The sequence below is a fragment of the Camelina sativa genome, chromosome 14 (assembly GCF_000633955.1).
Source record: "Camelina sativa cultivar DH55 chromosome 14, Cs, whole genome shotgun sequence".
Lineage (NCBI taxonomy): Eukaryota > Viridiplantae > Streptophyta > Magnoliopsida > Brassicales > Brassicaceae > Camelina > Camelina sativa.
Genome location: NC_025698.1, coordinates 24,019,550 through 24,035,456, shown reverse-complemented (window position 1 = coordinate 24,035,456; position 15,907 = coordinate 24,019,550). Strand labels below are relative to the sequence as shown.

Genomic DNA, 15,907 nt, shown 5'->3' with positions numbered 1-15,907 from the left:
AAAAAAAAAAAAAAAAAAAAAAATATGAGAACTAGCTAAAAGAATGTCCCCGAGTTTGTTGTTGTTTCTAGTTTTCATGTAAATTGTAGTTTGTTTCTCATTTCTACTAGCTTTTCAAATCTGTATTGGCATGTTGTTTATATTTCTGATACATCATGCTGTTGTTTTGTTCATAAGCAACTTCTGATGATGCGGATGTTGCTATAGGAGCACTGCACAGTAAGCTCACTCTTCATATTATGTATTTTCAGATCAGAGGAGTGTAATTAATTTCACACTATCAAGAAGTAAAACGCATACATATTAAACAATATCAGAAACAGAGTTAACTCCAATGATATATATATAACCATATATTCATGTTAAGTTACTTTCACTATGCTACATCAAAGCGATAAAAATATGAGGGGAGAAAAAGGTCAGCTGAACTGGAACATTTATAAAAACGAAATCAAGTCTTTTTATCCTCTCCTTGCTGAAAATTGTTTCTCAATTCATGCAGCTTGCATTATACACGATACGGACATGGTCAATGACGGTATTGGAGAACGTGAACTCTCTTGTTGGGAAATCAGCAAGACCAGAGTATCTGCAAAAACTAACTTACCTGTGTTGGAACCCCCACAAGGCCATTAGACACATCGACACAGTGAGGGCTTACACATTTGGATCTCATTTTTTTGTGGAGGTTGACATCGTTCTTCCTTCTGACATGCCTCTGCAAGTGGCTCACGACATAGGAGAATCGCTGCAAGAGAAGCTCGAGCTGCTAGAGGAGATCGAAAGGGCTTTTGTACATCTTGATTATGAGTACACTCACAAACCTGAGCACGCTAGTAGATCCCACAGTTAGCTGTTTATGTTTTCAAGATGTCTACGTTTCCAAATCTGTTACAACGTAAAATCTCCAGTGTATTGNTCGACACAGTGAGGGCTTACACATTTGGATCTCATTATTTTGTGGAGGTTGACATCGTTCTTCCTTCTGACATGCCTCTGCAAGTGGCTCACGACATTGGAGAATCGCTGCAAGAAAAGCTCGAGCTGCTAGAGGAGATCGAAAGGGCTTTTGTGCATCTTGATTATGAGTACACTCACAAACCCGAGCATGCTAGTAGATCCCACAGTTAGCTGTTTATCTTTTCAAGATGTCTACGTTTCCAAATCTTTTACAAACTTAAAATCTCCAGTGTATTAGTAGACAATTGTGAGATAAAAGGAATGTATCTTTGTAACTATCTACTTGCGTGTTTCATTTCATTTAGCAACAAGATGATTTCCCCTACTCACGCACAGATATGTTAAATACTAGTCTCAAGCAGATGACGTTACTGAAACCATATTCACTACAACTTAAAAAGTCTTAAAACCAAAGTCATATTGGCTCGACTTTGACGTATTAGAAAAAGTTGTTGTAGATTTTGTCCCACATCGGAAAGGTGAGGCGTGTGAGTGCTGTGAAGACTAGTATAAAGTATTGAGGGTGAACGACTGGTGAAAATTGCCTTAAACTAATGAGTAAGGAAAACAAAGGGAACGGTGAGAGCCGGTCGCAGCGCCTAACTAAATCGTGAAAACGTTTAAAAAATGGCGCAAGAATTTATGGAAGGGTAAATAGGCTGGTACGAGTGTTGACGCTGCTTACTTTTGCAGAACTCAACTTGTGCGGGCCTCCCCCATCCCCCATTACTCCCCTAGTTCTTAAACCTTTTTTAAAAAAACACTAAATAATCATCTCATTTATACATTGGTAGTTCTTAATCCAACTAAACCAAAGCCAAAAAAAAAAAAAAATCAAAAATCGTAATCAAGCCCTTTTAGAAATTCCTAACGATCGTTACGTGTCATCGTCTAATTGGGTAGAAAGTTTTGACAAACCAAAACTTGTTTTTTTTCTTTTTTTTTTCTTTCTTTTTTCTGTGTTTCTCGTCTCTCTTTTAGGAAGATCCTGCCGGAAATTGGGTTTTCAGAGCTTAGGTCACGGTGCTAGGAGTGTATCGACGGTAACTGGGAAATCGTTAAATCTGTCTCTGCTATTAATCGGTGAGTTCTTGTTTGTGTTGGATTTGGCTTCAACAATTTGTTAGTGAACTCATAATCTTAGGATGTAATTGTTCTGTTTTATGATGCAAAATCTGATATCTTCTTGTATAATAATTTTCTTTGGATTCACATGTTTAGTTGCCTCTGTTGTTTTGTTTGCAATCTAAAAACAATCTAAATAAACTTGTCATAGGAAATTTAGTTTTTGACAAGGAAATAGATTGGAATTTTTTTTTTTTTTTTATGTTGAGGTTGGTTCAAGGATGCTCCAATCTCTGTTTATGTTTAGTGTTTACTGTCTCTGTTATCAATGCTAACTAGGACTGCTACTTTCGATTAGTTGGTGGGTAATTTTGATGAATCCGGATTTGAAGGCTGGAGTTATTTTGATGCTTGTACCAAATCAGTATGTATACTGAAATCAGAATTACATTGCTCGTCTCCTTCTTTGGTAATCAATCATGTGTTGCCTTAAAGAATCCAATTATGCTAGAATCTGAGACCGTGTTAGGCTCTGTTATGATCATTGTGCTCAAACCTTAGTCTTTATTTACCTAACATGCATACTTAGGTTCTGCCAGTAACTGTTTTCTTCTGAACACGATTCAGATCTCTTAACCAAATTGGCGGCATCATTTGGAGTTTTGTAGATCTCCCTGAGACAAAAATAAAAAAGGGGTAAACTCCTATCACTTGGGTTATTTTGGTTTTGTTCTTTCGTTATATAAAAATTGATACTTTTATGGTTTAATCTAGCTTATCCCTTGGCTAATTGATTCTTTCTCTTCTCTCATATTAGTTGTTCGAAGATTTGCTCAGTTTGAGATAGATTGAGTACGGAGCTTGTTCTGATCGTGTGAGTTGTTCTCTGTCTCATTTGTCATCCCTTTTGATTGCTCTGATTGTTACGAATTTGTTAAATTGAGAGAGTTTCAACTGATTGGATATTTTGCTGTTTCTGTGTAAGTAACCATCTTTTGGAACATTGGGCTTGCTTTTGTTGACATGGTTTAAAACAATTCCTCTGTTTGCATTTTCTTCTGGGTTTTGCTTATACTTTTTTTTTGTGGGTGGGATTGTCTTTGTCTAAAACATCTCTATCTGTTTTTAATCTGACTTTCTATATTTTGATCTAATGGGTTCTGGGATCGCTCTCTTGCCTTTTCAGTGATGCTTTTCCTCTATTTCATAACTGAAAAGTGAATCTGGTGACGCGGAAGATAAAATCTAGTGTTTGTTCTTAGTCACACTAAATCGTTGCAGTTTTAGTTTTTTGGTCTAACTATATTGATTGAGTTAGAGATAAAAAAGTTTAGGATAGATGATGATTTCATATTCTAGTCTGGGAATTCCTTTTTAGTTTATACTTTGATAGTCTCATCATCTTCTTGGCAAGAGAAGCAGTTGTTGTGTGCTGATATTATTATTGGATTTAACATCTACAACATTGTTATTAGGACCTGTGGATTTTGATTCCATCTTGACCAGTATTCGAATTGGTCTTTCTTGATCTTTTTTTAGACGCTCCAAATCGATTTCTGGTTATAGCAGCAAGGGAGAGACAAACTCACAAGTCACAACTGGTTTTCTTTGTTTCAGCTCTCAGTGATCTTGCAGTAGTTTCTCAGTATGGAAGAAGCTCATTCAGTGAATAGTCCGAGACGGGTATTAAGCTTCTCCGAGAGAAAGAAGCAAAAGCCCGGTTTCAGGGATTCAGACAGCAGAAGATCATCTCCGTTCAAAGCATCACAAGTTCATCATGGACCCAAACCCTCAGAGGTGTATGGTTTTGTAGGTTCCATTTCGACTGTTGTTGCCACTGTCATCTTCTTGATATGGGCTTATGTACCAGATAAACTGCTGGAGTCTATAGGTATCCATTACTACCCAAGCAGGTACTGGGTACTGGCTATGCCAACATATTTGATGGTCACTCTGATGCTTACTTTGGCCTTTTACATTGGTCTCAACTTCATCGCTACTCCACCTCCAACCTCTCTCAATACCTTGTTTGGTGAGCTCCCCTGCACCCCCTCTTTTAGATTACTTTCATCTAATGGTGTCCTCGCTGTTCCAATAGCTAGCTAGAATGTTTCAAATGTTGTATGTGCAGGGGAGTGTTTTTTTTTGGAGTTTTCTTGCTTTGATGATATTGTTTGTTTGGTATGGCAGATGAGTACAGTAGAGAACCTGGGGAACTCGATCCTGGGATGGAAGAAGGTGAAGACAGGCCTATAGATCCAATTTCTGACATTGATATTACAAGAATCAATAATCTTATGTTCAAAGGCAACTCCTAATCCTTAGAATTCTGGGATTTTCTAAATTAAAAATGAAAAACTTGCGTTTTTAGTAGCGGATCAATTCTTTGTGTAAGAGTCAAAGACAACATCTTACCTGCGTTTCGTTTTCAAGCAGACTCTAGAGAGGTGTCGAGTGTCAAGTTTTTCCGTCAACTACTATATTTTATTTTATTTTATTTTTGTCAAACCCGTCAACTACTATACTACACTTACAAGTTTTTGATAATAATATTTGGCAAAACGTACCAACCAAACCAAAGCCAAATAGAAAAAATATTTGGTACAAGTTAACCGGCAAACCACTAAACCTAATTTTCAATTCTGAGGTTTTTTTAGTCAGATTTTTCTGGAACCCAAATCGCTTTCTTCTTTTCATCTCTTCTTCTCCGACACCGTTACTTCGTCTGTACTACTATATAACTAACTGTTTCAAAATTTATACTTCTCTACTGTTTTGAATGACTCGATTGGCTTCATCGTATAGAATTTTTTTATAGATCTCTTTGAGACGAAACAAGATAAAAAAAGGTAAACTCTTGAGACTAGAAAGTTATATTTCTGATGAATTTTGCTGAGACTAGAAAGGTTCTTTTGGTTTTCTTCTTTCATGTTATAAAAATTGATACTTTTATGGTTTAATGTTAGCTTATTCCTTGGCGAATTGATTCTTTCCCTTCTGATATTACAGTTGTTAGAAGATTTGTTTTGCTCATTGGTTGGTTAATCAAATTTGACTATCAAGTGTTTATTATTTTTTTATATAACTGGTTTTGTTTCCAATCACTACATACNCTCTTGGATTAGTTTGTTAGTGACTTTGTTTTGAATCAAAGTTTGATCGGTTTTAGTATATTGTTTTGGACCTTTGGTGGTTTTGTTTAGCATTCTTTTTATTCAGTTCAACACTTTAATAGCATTCTTTTTATTCAGTTCAACCGTGAGTGGTTGATGTGTTTATAGAATGAGAACCGTTCTGGGATCGCTCTCTATAATGTTCATATTGTTAGCACCTGTTAGATTTATCTTTAGGATTCGTTCCTGACCATTGTTCCTAGAATTTGGATGCAGCATTCATTTTGAACCCGACAAAAGCTGAAGTTCATATTCTTTGTCTTCATCACTTACTTGACTACTTTGGTGAATTATTGTGTTACAGAAATTTTTAGGAATTGATCCAAAGTGGGGGGGATTAATGGGAACCATAGACCTTAGAGCTGCTGCAGATGGAAACTTGATTGCGGATCTTAGTAGTCAAGTTCACCAGCTCCCTTGCTGCATTAGATTCGATGGTCCTGCTGAAGTTTCCCACTATTTCAAGCCTAATTCCAGTGGTAACAAGACAATAGTATTATGTATATGTGTTTCTGTTTTCACTCTCTTGATATATATAGCGAGATTGTGGGAAGTTTTATTTTAACCGTAGAGGTTGAAATTGATGGAGTAAGAACGGAAGAAGCTCATTTCAGAGGAAGGAAGTTGCAGGGAGCAACTATCTCACTCCCTAGTGGCTATTCTGGTACTCTTCTTTTCTTAACTGATGAAAAGGTGGAAACTTTTGAATTACTTATGGATATATCTTAAGAATGATGTGACTAATGTACCAATTCCTGATGATGGATATCTTAGTTAGAGACTTTTGACAAGAAATATCTGAGATGTTTTTTTTGATGGCTACTCTGATGTTTGAGATATTATATGTTTTTGGTTACTCACTTACTCATTAGCTGCTTGTTCATATGTTATCCCCCTTCAGGTTTTGTGCTTGGACAAGCGAGTAACCTGAATGCTAATGGAAAGAGAAAAGCTTCTAGTATCACGGACGAGAACCCGTGTTGGGAAGCTAAGGCCAAATTCGATAACCTGACATACTGGAATCACGATAACCTCCCTTCAAAAGACGATACTTTTGTGCGGTCTTTTCATTGGTTTAACATTGCAGAAGCGGTGAGTTTATATTACTGTTTCATTCATTATTCTCTCGTTGACTGGTTTATAGTGTTGCAGTCTTTAATTTGTTCCTAACTTGATTGTGAACAATGGCTGAGACTCTGCAGCTGCACAAGCCAGTGAAAGTTGAAGACTTGGTTGCAGCAGTCTCACATGGTGGAAAGGATCAACTATGAAAGTGGCATTAGAACGTTGAACAAAACATAAAACCAAGTAAGAAGACGTTTGTTGACATATAATTCTCAAGGCTTGTTGGATTAGTCCATTTGATGATGAATTGTGTTATTTTCTGTATAATATTGAAATTCTATGATTTTGAATTTCGTTTTTAAAAAATGAATTTATTTGCTCATCTGTTTACAGTTTACATAAACAATTTTTTTGCAATTTCTTATAATTTAAAACCTTCTTGGGGGTTTAATAATATTCCACTTTATTATTGCAATTGTTGTCAGTACAGAGTCAATTTGAATCTTCATGAATCATCTAATCAACAATAATATATGATCTAATATATATCATAGATAGTTTGCTTAAAGTACACTTACCTAAGATGTAATTGTAATCTTAATCAAATGATCTTCCCTAAATTAAAAAGTAATCAAATGATATACTAGAAGTTGTTTGTTTTTAGTGTTTTTGTGTGCTGTTTTGGTAGGTTTTCTATGTTTTGTCTAGTAGCATATTTTGTGTTTCTATTATTCAGTTTCCATATAAATATAAAACTAATACCTCTAGATACAAGTGTATAACATTGCCTTTATACTATGTATGTCTATAACTATATATAAATGATTTTAGAAAGTCATTCATTGTGTAATATAAACATATTAATTAAATTTAGATAGATATTTAATACACACTCAATGTGTATGTTTGAGTATTATTTTTGGCATTTTGACTTTGGACAGAGAAAGATTGTTAATGTTTTGAACTTTTCAAGTTTTGTTTGACGAGGGAAATTTAATAAAGTAAAGTAACGGAGAACGTCGTTTTATTTTCTTTTGCATGTATTTTTGTAAATTTGTGTATCGTATTATGATAACGGCCCCATGCCAAAATTATTGGAGTCTTTCAAATTAAATAAACAGAAAACTTTAACTTATTAAATTCCCCAAAATATTTCGTGTGTGAAACAAACTGAACATATTTTTTTGACGTTCGATTTCGATTTCGTTTCTCATCTTTCAACAAATATGATGAACAAGTGTTGATACCAAAAAAAATATATATATATATATATATATGAACAAGTGAATTGTCATTGTGACCCTTCAAGGTTGGTTTTTGTTTTCTCTCTTCAATCCTCAATTCTTCTTGTTCACCTACAAAAAGTTTCATGTTGTATGTCAAAATCTAATCATCTTTTAAAAGCTTCTTTTGGCAGATTTTAAAAGAATCTTTTTTTCCAGAACATCTTTTACTGACAAAAAGGTTCGATTTTTATTTTTTACTCTGTTTTTTATATTGGTTTCTTTATTCTGGGTTGTTCTGGATTCTGTTATTTGTCGATTAGAGCTTTGAAAAGGTTTCATCTTTGTGTGCAGTGCAGATGAACTTCGTTTTCTATTCTTGGGTTTTATGTTGATGATTCACTGAAGAGATTGCAATTTCGTAAGGTTCGTTGTTGTGGTGTGAGGTGAGGGTCTCAAAAGAGAAAATGGAGTTCAGGAGATTAGATCCGTGATTGAGAGATTTATGCGTTATAATGAACTATTTCAACAACCTCTGCGTCAAGTCAAGAAAAGCTGAGTGTTGTTAAGAGTTCTATCCAAACCTCCGATTCTGGTTTCAGAGTGGTTCCAACGAAGGAACTCTGTCGAGTTCATCCCCAGAAACCTAATTTGTTGGCTTCTAAAGGTGTAATTGATGCACAAGCCAAGCCTCCTCACAGGAGATTTGGTAGGAGTTATGATCAGCAAAACTTGAAGTCGACGAAGCTGAGACATCGTCATATTCATACAAGTGTAAGTGTTGATCCTCTGAAACCCAAAATGGAGGAAAAGAAAGAGAATTCTCAGAGATATTTTACTCCTCTTGGTTTCAGTAGTGGTTCTTCTCATTTGGGATATAGGAAGAAGGGAAAGACTTTTTACTTGAGAAGACTTCCAAGGAAATGAAATGAATAATAAATTTTGTGATGGTACTACTTCATTTGGTCAGAAGGAGAGAGTTGTGAGAGAACTTAAATCCATTTTGATGGCTAGTACATCTAGGGAAAAAGTTGCAGCAGATGTGAAGCTCAGGGATTCATCTTCTTCAGGTTTCATTAGCAAGGTAACTTTATTGATCTCTCATTATAACTATGCCAAATCGTCCAAGGTTTTGACTATATGAAGGAATCAAACCATTTCTAATAGAGTTTCCTTTAACTTTGATATCCTCCTTGTATCAAAGTCGTCAAAGTCCTGTTTTCGTGTAAACATTTGAAGCTTATGTTGTTTTTACACTCAACTGCAGGATAAAAACGATGATTGCTCCAATGCATCTCCGGAATGTCAGACGAACTCGGAAGAAGCTCATCAACCTAGTCCTGTTTCTGTTCTGGAGCCAATTTTTTACGAAGATAACTTAGACGACAGTGAAGATCTCGATTTTCAAAGTAAGGGAAAGCAGCCTCTAGGTAAGCCTTGGTTTCTGACTTTCAGAATAAGGATGAGATCAAAGCAGCAGTGGTAAGTATTTTCACCAATCTTTGAGACAAAAGTTTCCTACCCTTCTCTTAATATATGCCACTATACAAGGCACAGTTGTTTTGAAAATTATGTGCCGTGAAACTTGTAAATCGCAAAGAGAAGTTATAAAAAAAAGAATCTATACTGTCATTGTATGTTAAAATCTTTAGTCCTTTCAATCTATAGAAATGATTACTAGTCCTTGATTTTTTTTGTGTGTTCATGGATTTGCAGCTGTCAATACGAGCTGCTGGTGTTGGGATAACTTTAACAGCTGCAAGCAACTGTTATCTTTGCCGAGCTGTCATGGACTCCGGGTGACCTTACTCAGTCAGAAGATCGTGTGGTCAGGTGGGTCACAAACGATAGTTTAGTGGAGTCACAAATCACAATCAGTAATTAATTTGCAGTGTCATTTTTAAACCCTTTATGTGGCTTTTGATTCATATCTACAGGTCTCTTCAGTTAACATATACTACCTTAGCAAATGATACTGTTGACGGTTCTTTCTCATTCACATTTACCTTTGAAAGTTCAATGAATTCTCCAAAGTCAGTTCTTCCTCACTGAATTTTCGTAATATTGGTCCATTCTTTGCATAGGGATACTGTCCAAAACAAGCTGGATAATCTTGGACAGGTATTCTCTTTTTCTATGTGAAGCCACCTTTAAGGGAAAATCTCTTGGTGTCATGTACAAATCCGTTGTTAGTATTATCTGCAGCATGTCTTCGACCATTAATCTCTGAATCCTATTTAAGTCTCAACTACTGGAATGTGTTCAGTGTGATTAATGAAAAATAGATGTTTGATTGTCACGATAAATTGTGTTACATTTTGATCGTGTGTTAATTTCTGTTGGAGATGTAAATGTCTGAACAATTTATATAACACAGATGCTTGATGGAGAAGAGAATGCTTTGGAGGTTTCATCTAGTCATACGATGAACAGTCCAACAAAAGCAAGAAACAACCCTACAAAGCAGCAAACTCTAGAGCCGTTCTTGAAGCGCTGCAAAAGATTAGATGACGAAACCGAGGAACATCAACCCAGACCCAAAGTTCTCAGACACTGAAAGTAAAAACATGCAAGATCGCAGCAGTGTTTTTGTTGCTTGCATAAACACATGACCTTTTGGGTAAAATGACCATTTGTAATATTCGCAAACAAATGATCTTTAACTGTGTAGTAGTTTCAAGATCACGGATCGTTAGGGCTTGTATTTTCCAGTGGTGTTTGCTTAAGTTGATCTTTCTTTACAGTTCTTATCGCAACAGAATTACACCAATGATTTATTTATACATAAAACGACACGGTATTTTAAGTAGGCGTGAGAGCCTCTGCAGAGCTATAGAGTTTTTTTCCTTCGTGTGATGCTTTGTTTTTAAACCAAAAAAACCTGTTTTGTTAATCATAGTTAACACACAAGAAAGACCTTTACACTCAACCCTTTCAATAAAATCTTATTATAATCATATATTCCCATTAAGTTACATTCACATTGCCATCTAAATTTAAAAGAAAAACGGAAGAAAATATTAGATGAATTGGATGTTGCACTTTGATGAAACTCTGGGGAGAGCCAGCAGATTAGCTCGCAAGAACTCATTGTTGTTGTACTTGTCCCCGTAAACACCAACTTTCACAGTTTCAAGACATTTCAACTTCCCCAAGAAATGTCTCATCTGTTTCAGCTCTTGAAAAGAACCTTTATACTCTGAAATCTCTAGCACTTTCACTTGACATGTCCATAAACAACATAACTCCTCCTCCTCCTCCTCCTTCACAATCTTCCTTTTCTTGTTGAGCTTCCTATTGTGCTTCTTAGGGATGCAAGCACATGCATCTCCACATTTGTTCGTTACTCTATGTACAAGACCCTGAAACCAGAGACGAGAGACCAATTTGACATGTATAAACTAACGACAGGCAACAGTACTAACAAGAAAAAGAATCTCAATAAGGAAATTGATAATACCTTGATGACTAAAGTTTGTAGATTTGGACAACTCTTGATCAAAAGTGGCATTACTTGCCAACCTTTTTCCTTGTTACTCTCAATAGATAACTTAAGGAGGTTGTTGAAGACCGGCATGGATTTACAGCAGAAATGAAACACCTGATCACAACCAAAAAAAAAAAACAAATATAGGTGAGAGACCTTGCTGCCTGCGAAAATTAAAACAATTCCAAGGAAGTAGCAAAAACTGACCTCAAGGGATTCAGGAGACAAGTGAAGAGTCGAAATGTTGCTTATACCCGCAACCAGATTTGTAACATCACCATATATGGGTTCCTTCGGTTCATATTCATCAGAGAGATCATCGTCATCATCACAATAAAAAAGAAAAACCATCATCGTCGTCGTCATGATTGTCAGTTGACTCCCATAACCTTAGACTCAGCCTGGCTTCGACAAGCAAATCGAAATCAACAAACTCATACTGTTTGGAGACATAACTAGAATAGTCAAGGTAGACAAGACGTGAAGCTTTAAAAAAGACAGTTCTGTGATACTCCTTAGCATCGGGAAGATTGACAAATACCACAAGTCGCTTGATGGTGGGACTTTCCACGAACACACCGCAACATGGCAGGTACCAGTGATCAGCATCAGTAATGAATAAACCTTCCAGCACAGGGCAGCCATCAAGGAGCCGACAATAGTTGGGACAATCAAGCCCTAACACTGATAAGAGAGAAAGCGATTTGAGGGCAGGGAAAAACACACGCTCAACGTCAAGAGAACATTCACGGGATAGTGTGAGCTTAACAAGTGTCTTGCTCGTTAACAACTTTGTCTCTATATCAAAACCAAAATAACGGTGGGTGGCGTGCAAGTGTAGTTCCAAGAAACCACGTTCAATTGCTGTCCAAAACCAACGTTGGTATGCATAGTTATGGCGAGGTCTAGGTACATGACACAGAGATAATTTCTCGATGTGAGAATTGCTTAACAGAGCTAGTGTCTTGTCTACGAAATCACAGAAGCGATCTGAACCACTTGTTGCTTCTTCGTCGTTGGGGTAAACAACCATCGACTCATCAAAACAAAGGTTGTCTACAAGACCCAAAAGATTCTTCCACCTCTTGGATAGGATCGATGTGGAAGCAGCAGATTTTGTCGGAAGCAAAGACAGGATTTTGCCAAGAATCTCATCAGGCAAACTGCTGATTGGATCACTACAAGAACTCATAGCCATAGATTATGGATTTAATTTATACCTAATACACACTAAGACAGCTCGATTAGGATCACAAGCCTTCGAATCTTAACCTAGAATATCAAAGATAGATCCTTTAAATCGAAGGAGAGGTTGATTCAGGAAGAGAAACAAACAAAAAAAGACAAAAAAAAGAAAAGAAAAGTTTCCATGTTCATGGCATCAATTGTTCCAGCGGGATCATGATATCATGATATCACCAAGACCATTTGGAATGCAAGTTTTGATGATTGCCATAACCACAATACAGGTATGTCACTAGACCTCTCACTTAACTCTGGGTTGGGAGAAAAGCATTCATGTGATGATAGCATCAGAACATAGCATATGTAACTTAGCGTTCATGTGATGATAGCATCAGTACATTTCAGAAACAATTTGTAACGAACTTTCATGATATTATGATAGTGTGCTATAATCGTATGTATGTTACTTTCACATTGATATCAAAACTGAGAAAGATAAGGAAAGAAAGGTCAAATGAATTGGATGTTGCACTCTGATGACAGTCTGGGGAGATTCAGTAGATTAGCTCGTAAGAACTCAGCGATGTTGTCCATACCAACACCAACATTCACAGTTTCAAGACATTCCAACTTGCTCAAGAAATGTCTCATCTGTTTCAGCTCTTGAAAAGAACCTCCATACTCTGAAACCTCTAGTACCTTCACATGGCATGTCCATAAACAAGACAATTTCTCAACCTCCTTATCCACAATCTTCCTCTTCTTGCTGTTCTTCCTCTTACGCTTCTTCGGGATGCAAGAGCATGCATCTCCGCATCTATTTGTTACTCTGTGCACAAGGCCCTGAAACGAGAGACGAATCTGACAATGTTTAATGGGCAATAATGGTATACTAACAACAAAAAAAGAATATTAATAAGGAAAGGAACGATACCAACCTTGAAGACTAATGTGTGTAGAATCGGACAACTCTTGAGGAGAAGTGGCATCACTTGCCAACCTTTATCCTTGTTACTCTCAATAGATAAAGTAAGGAGTTTGTTGAAAACAGGCATGGATTTACTGCAGAAATGAAACGCCTGAATTTAATTTATATATATGATCATCATCAGTAGACAGATCCTACCTACACAAACCAAAACAGAATCAAATAGCAAAGAGAAGAGAAGAACTGACCTCAAGGGAATCGGGAGACAAGTGAAGGGTCGTAAAGCTTATACCGGCAACTAGGTTTGTCACATCACCAAATATAGCCTCATCTGATTCGTAGCCATAATAGAAACCATAAAATTCATTAACACCTTCTTCATCATCATCAGAGTAATCATAATCGATAGTTGACTCCCATAACCGGAGACTCAGCCGGACTTCGACAAGCGAACCCAAATCAGTTAACTGATAATATTCGCAGACATAACTAGAATAGTCAAGGTACATTAGACTCGGTGTTTCAAAATAAGTTACTTCGTGATCATATTTAGAACCCGGAAGATTGACAGAAACGACAAGTCGCTTGATGGATGCGCTATCCACACCCGTACCGCAACATGGTGAATCGGAAGGACCATCTTGGGATATGAAGAGTTCTTCCAGGACAGGGCAGCCATCGATGAGCCGGCAATAGTTGGGATGATTAATCCCTGAAGCTAATAAGAGAGAGAGTGACTTGAGCACTGGGAAACACACACGCTCGGCTTCAAGGGAACAATGACCGGATAGTGTGAGCTCAACGAGTGTGTCACTCGTCAACAACTTAGTTTCGATCTCAATATATGACCATGGGGTGGCGTGCAAGTGTATTTCCAATAAACCGAGTTCCATTGCAGTCAAGATCCAACGGTTCACACAACGATCGTAGTCATCATATCTAAGACAAAGAGAGAACTTCTTCATGCGAGGAGAATTGCTTAACAGAGCCAGTGCCTTGTCTACGAACTCGAGGAATCGATGTGAACCACTTAAAGCTTCTTCTTCGTTTGGATACACAACCATCGAATCATCAAATCAAAGGTTGTCTACAAGACCCAGAAGATTCCTCCACCTCTCGGACAGAACCGATGTAGAAGCAGCCTCTTTTGTCGGAAGCAAAGACAAGATTTTGCCTAGTATCTCATCTAGCAAATTGCTTATCGAGTCTCTAGAAGAAGAAGAACTCATCATAGCTTAGGGATTTTAATTATAACTCCTACTACTACATACTAAAACAACTCGATTGGGATTGGGATCGGAACAACAAGCTCCTCCTCCGATTTGAATTGAATGTTTTGCAATCAATCAAACAAACAAACTACACAAACCCAGTTTCAAAGATGGATCCTTTCAAGTCGGAAGGCAGAGGAATATATCATGAAGAGAAAGTTTTAGGAACTTACGACGGCAGAGGAGGAGATGAGGAAGATCGTAAAGCTTACAATGGAAGGGAAGGAGGGATTTGGGAAGGCAATGCGTTTTATAATACCAAAAAAAAAAAAAAAAAACTAATATAGGATATATAAATTTGTCGTTTCTCGAAATAGGAAACTTTCCAAGAGAGCCAAAATGAAATGACCAATAGAGATTTGTTGTAGAGACTTGAGTATATGATGTAATGAGAATTATTGAATGTATCAGCCTAGTTTCACAATGAGAAACCAAAATCAGAGATTCAAAAAAGAAAGATTAGCAACAAGATACAAATCACTTTCAATAGAGATTGTAACTCCACGAAGAATCTAAAAGGCATGTCATCACTTCTTGTCAACTACAAGGGTCTAAACATGGAAATTCAGTTTAGCTAAACTCTAACCTAAAAACCGAAAAAAGAGCAGACTTACATCAAGAAAAGAAGCATATTTACGTCTACAAAACATATCAAGTTTTGAAGGTTCCTGAACATGTATACCACTGCAACGATCAAATCAATCACGTTTCAACATTTTACAAATCCTACGAATCCTCAATTGAACACTAAGGCCTTGAATAGTGACTTAACAATTGCGGTTTTCTAAGCGTGTCTTTTAAAAAAAAGTTTTATACACCATTCACAAAAAAAAAATTGTCATTGCGTTTTTTTTAAAAGGTGAAAAAGTCAGTTTGCGTTTTTCAAAGGGGGTTATTTAACAAATGGACTGCTCCTACATATGTGACTATCAATTATGTAGCGGATTGTTTGCAAATAGGCACTCAATAAAGATAAATATTGATTTATTATTTTCTGTTTAATTTATGACTAATAAAAAAATTATAATCAACAAAAAGTTTTTGATGTTGTTAATAATTCTCATTGATAATTTACTTTTTTTAAATGTGTCTTTTTAATGATAAAGTTACTTCATTATTCGTTTATAAATTATAAAATAATTAGCTTTATGATAAAAAAAGATTTAAAAGAAAAGCAAAAACTTAGGTCACATTAAAATTTTCATTTTTATTTTTTTAAGTCACTTATATTTGCTAGATATAGTCATATAGTTTACACTTATCTTTCAAAAAATCACATATACAAATTGTGACAACTTGTCCCGTGGCTAGATGGCTCAATTGGTGGCAACTTGTCCCGTGGGAAGGTTGTTAAAGGGTGAGGACCAGGGTTCGAGAAACGCCTGCCGCACCAATACCCTACTGGTGGATTTGGATGAATAGTTCCTATCCACGGTGAGGGGTTATGATCGATGCCCTGCAGGGCCAGCTTGGGGTCCGTTGGGACGGCTAGCGGGGGGCTAGCAGGGTCAACAGACGGTCCGTTGGAGCAGCTAGCGGGGGCTAGTGGG

The 15,907-nt window shown here is 36.6% G+C and overlaps 3 protein-coding genes and 1 pseudogene across 18 annotated transcripts; 2 read left to right on the top strand and 2 right to left on the bottom strand.

The window, feature by feature from the left end:
• LOC104742300 (phosphatidylinositol N-acetylglucosaminyltransferase subunit P-like) lies at positions 1,955 to 4,524 on the top strand. 2 transcript variants are annotated; one of them, XM_019235211.1, is made up of 4 exons: positions 2,653 to 2,721; positions 2,843 to 2,899; positions 3,643 to 4,057; positions 4,216 to 4,524. In XM_019235211.1, exons 3-4 carry the CDS (start codon positions 3,673 to 3,675, stop codon positions 4,341 to 4,343), a joined length of 513 nt encoding a protein of 170 aa, XP_019090756.1. In that variant the 5' UTR covers positions 2,653 to 2,721; positions 2,843 to 2,899; positions 3,643 to 3,672; the 3' UTR covers positions 4,344 to 4,524. The 2 variants fall into 2 exon arrangements, with proteins under 2 accessions (XP_010461593.1, XP_019090756.1); XM_010463291.2 differs by lacking the exons at positions 2,653 to 2,721; positions 2,843 to 2,899 and adding an exon at positions 1,955 to 2,043.
• Positions 2,887 to 10,229, top strand: LOC104742301 (ribonuclease H2 subunit C-like). Of its 14 annotated transcripts, XR_002034992.1 has the most exons (11): positions 2,887 to 2,899; positions 5,503 to 5,677; positions 5,770 to 5,862; positions 6,100 to 6,290; positions 6,401 to 6,506; positions 7,841 to 8,570; positions 8,754 to 8,916; positions 9,203 to 9,319; positions 9,424 to 9,470; positions 9,571 to 9,607; positions 9,864 to 10,229. XR_002034992.1 is itself a non-coding variant. In XM_010463295.1 (5 exons), the coding sequence occupies exons 2-5, from the start codon at positions 5,539 to 5,541 to the stop codon at positions 6,467 to 6,469; spliced, it is 492 nt and encodes a 163-aa protein (XP_010461597.1). In that variant the 5' UTR covers positions 2,887 to 2,899; positions 5,503 to 5,538; the 3' UTR covers positions 6,470 to 6,719. The 14 variants fall into 14 exon arrangements, 2 of the variants coding, with proteins under 2 accessions (XP_010461597.1, XP_010461590.2); XR_002034989.1 differs by having other exon boundaries at positions 7,841 to 8,260; positions 8,344 to 8,570; positions 8,754 to 9,319; positions 9,424 to 9,607; XR_002034988.1 differs by having other exon boundaries at positions 7,841 to 8,260; positions 8,341 to 8,570; positions 8,754 to 9,319; positions 9,424 to 9,607.
• Positions 10,507 to 12,179, bottom strand: LOC104742297 (annotated as a pseudogene).
• On the bottom strand, positions 12,498 to 14,610 carry LOC104742296 (F-box/LRR-repeat protein At1g48400-like). Of its 2 annotated transcripts, none has more exons than XM_019235370.1 (3): positions 13,335 to 14,610; positions 13,097 to 13,237; positions 12,498 to 13,001 (listed from the first exon to the last, which is right to left on the bottom strand). In XM_019235370.1, exons 1-3 carry the CDS (start codon positions 14,148 to 14,150, stop codon positions 12,669 to 12,671), a joined length of 1,290 nt encoding a protein of 429 aa, XP_019090915.1. In that variant the 5' UTR covers positions 14,151 to 14,610; the 3' UTR covers positions 12,498 to 12,668. The 2 variants fall into 2 exon arrangements, with proteins under 2 accessions (XP_019090915.1, XP_019090916.1); XM_019235371.1 differs by having other exon boundaries at positions 13,097 to 13,220; positions 13,335 to 13,427.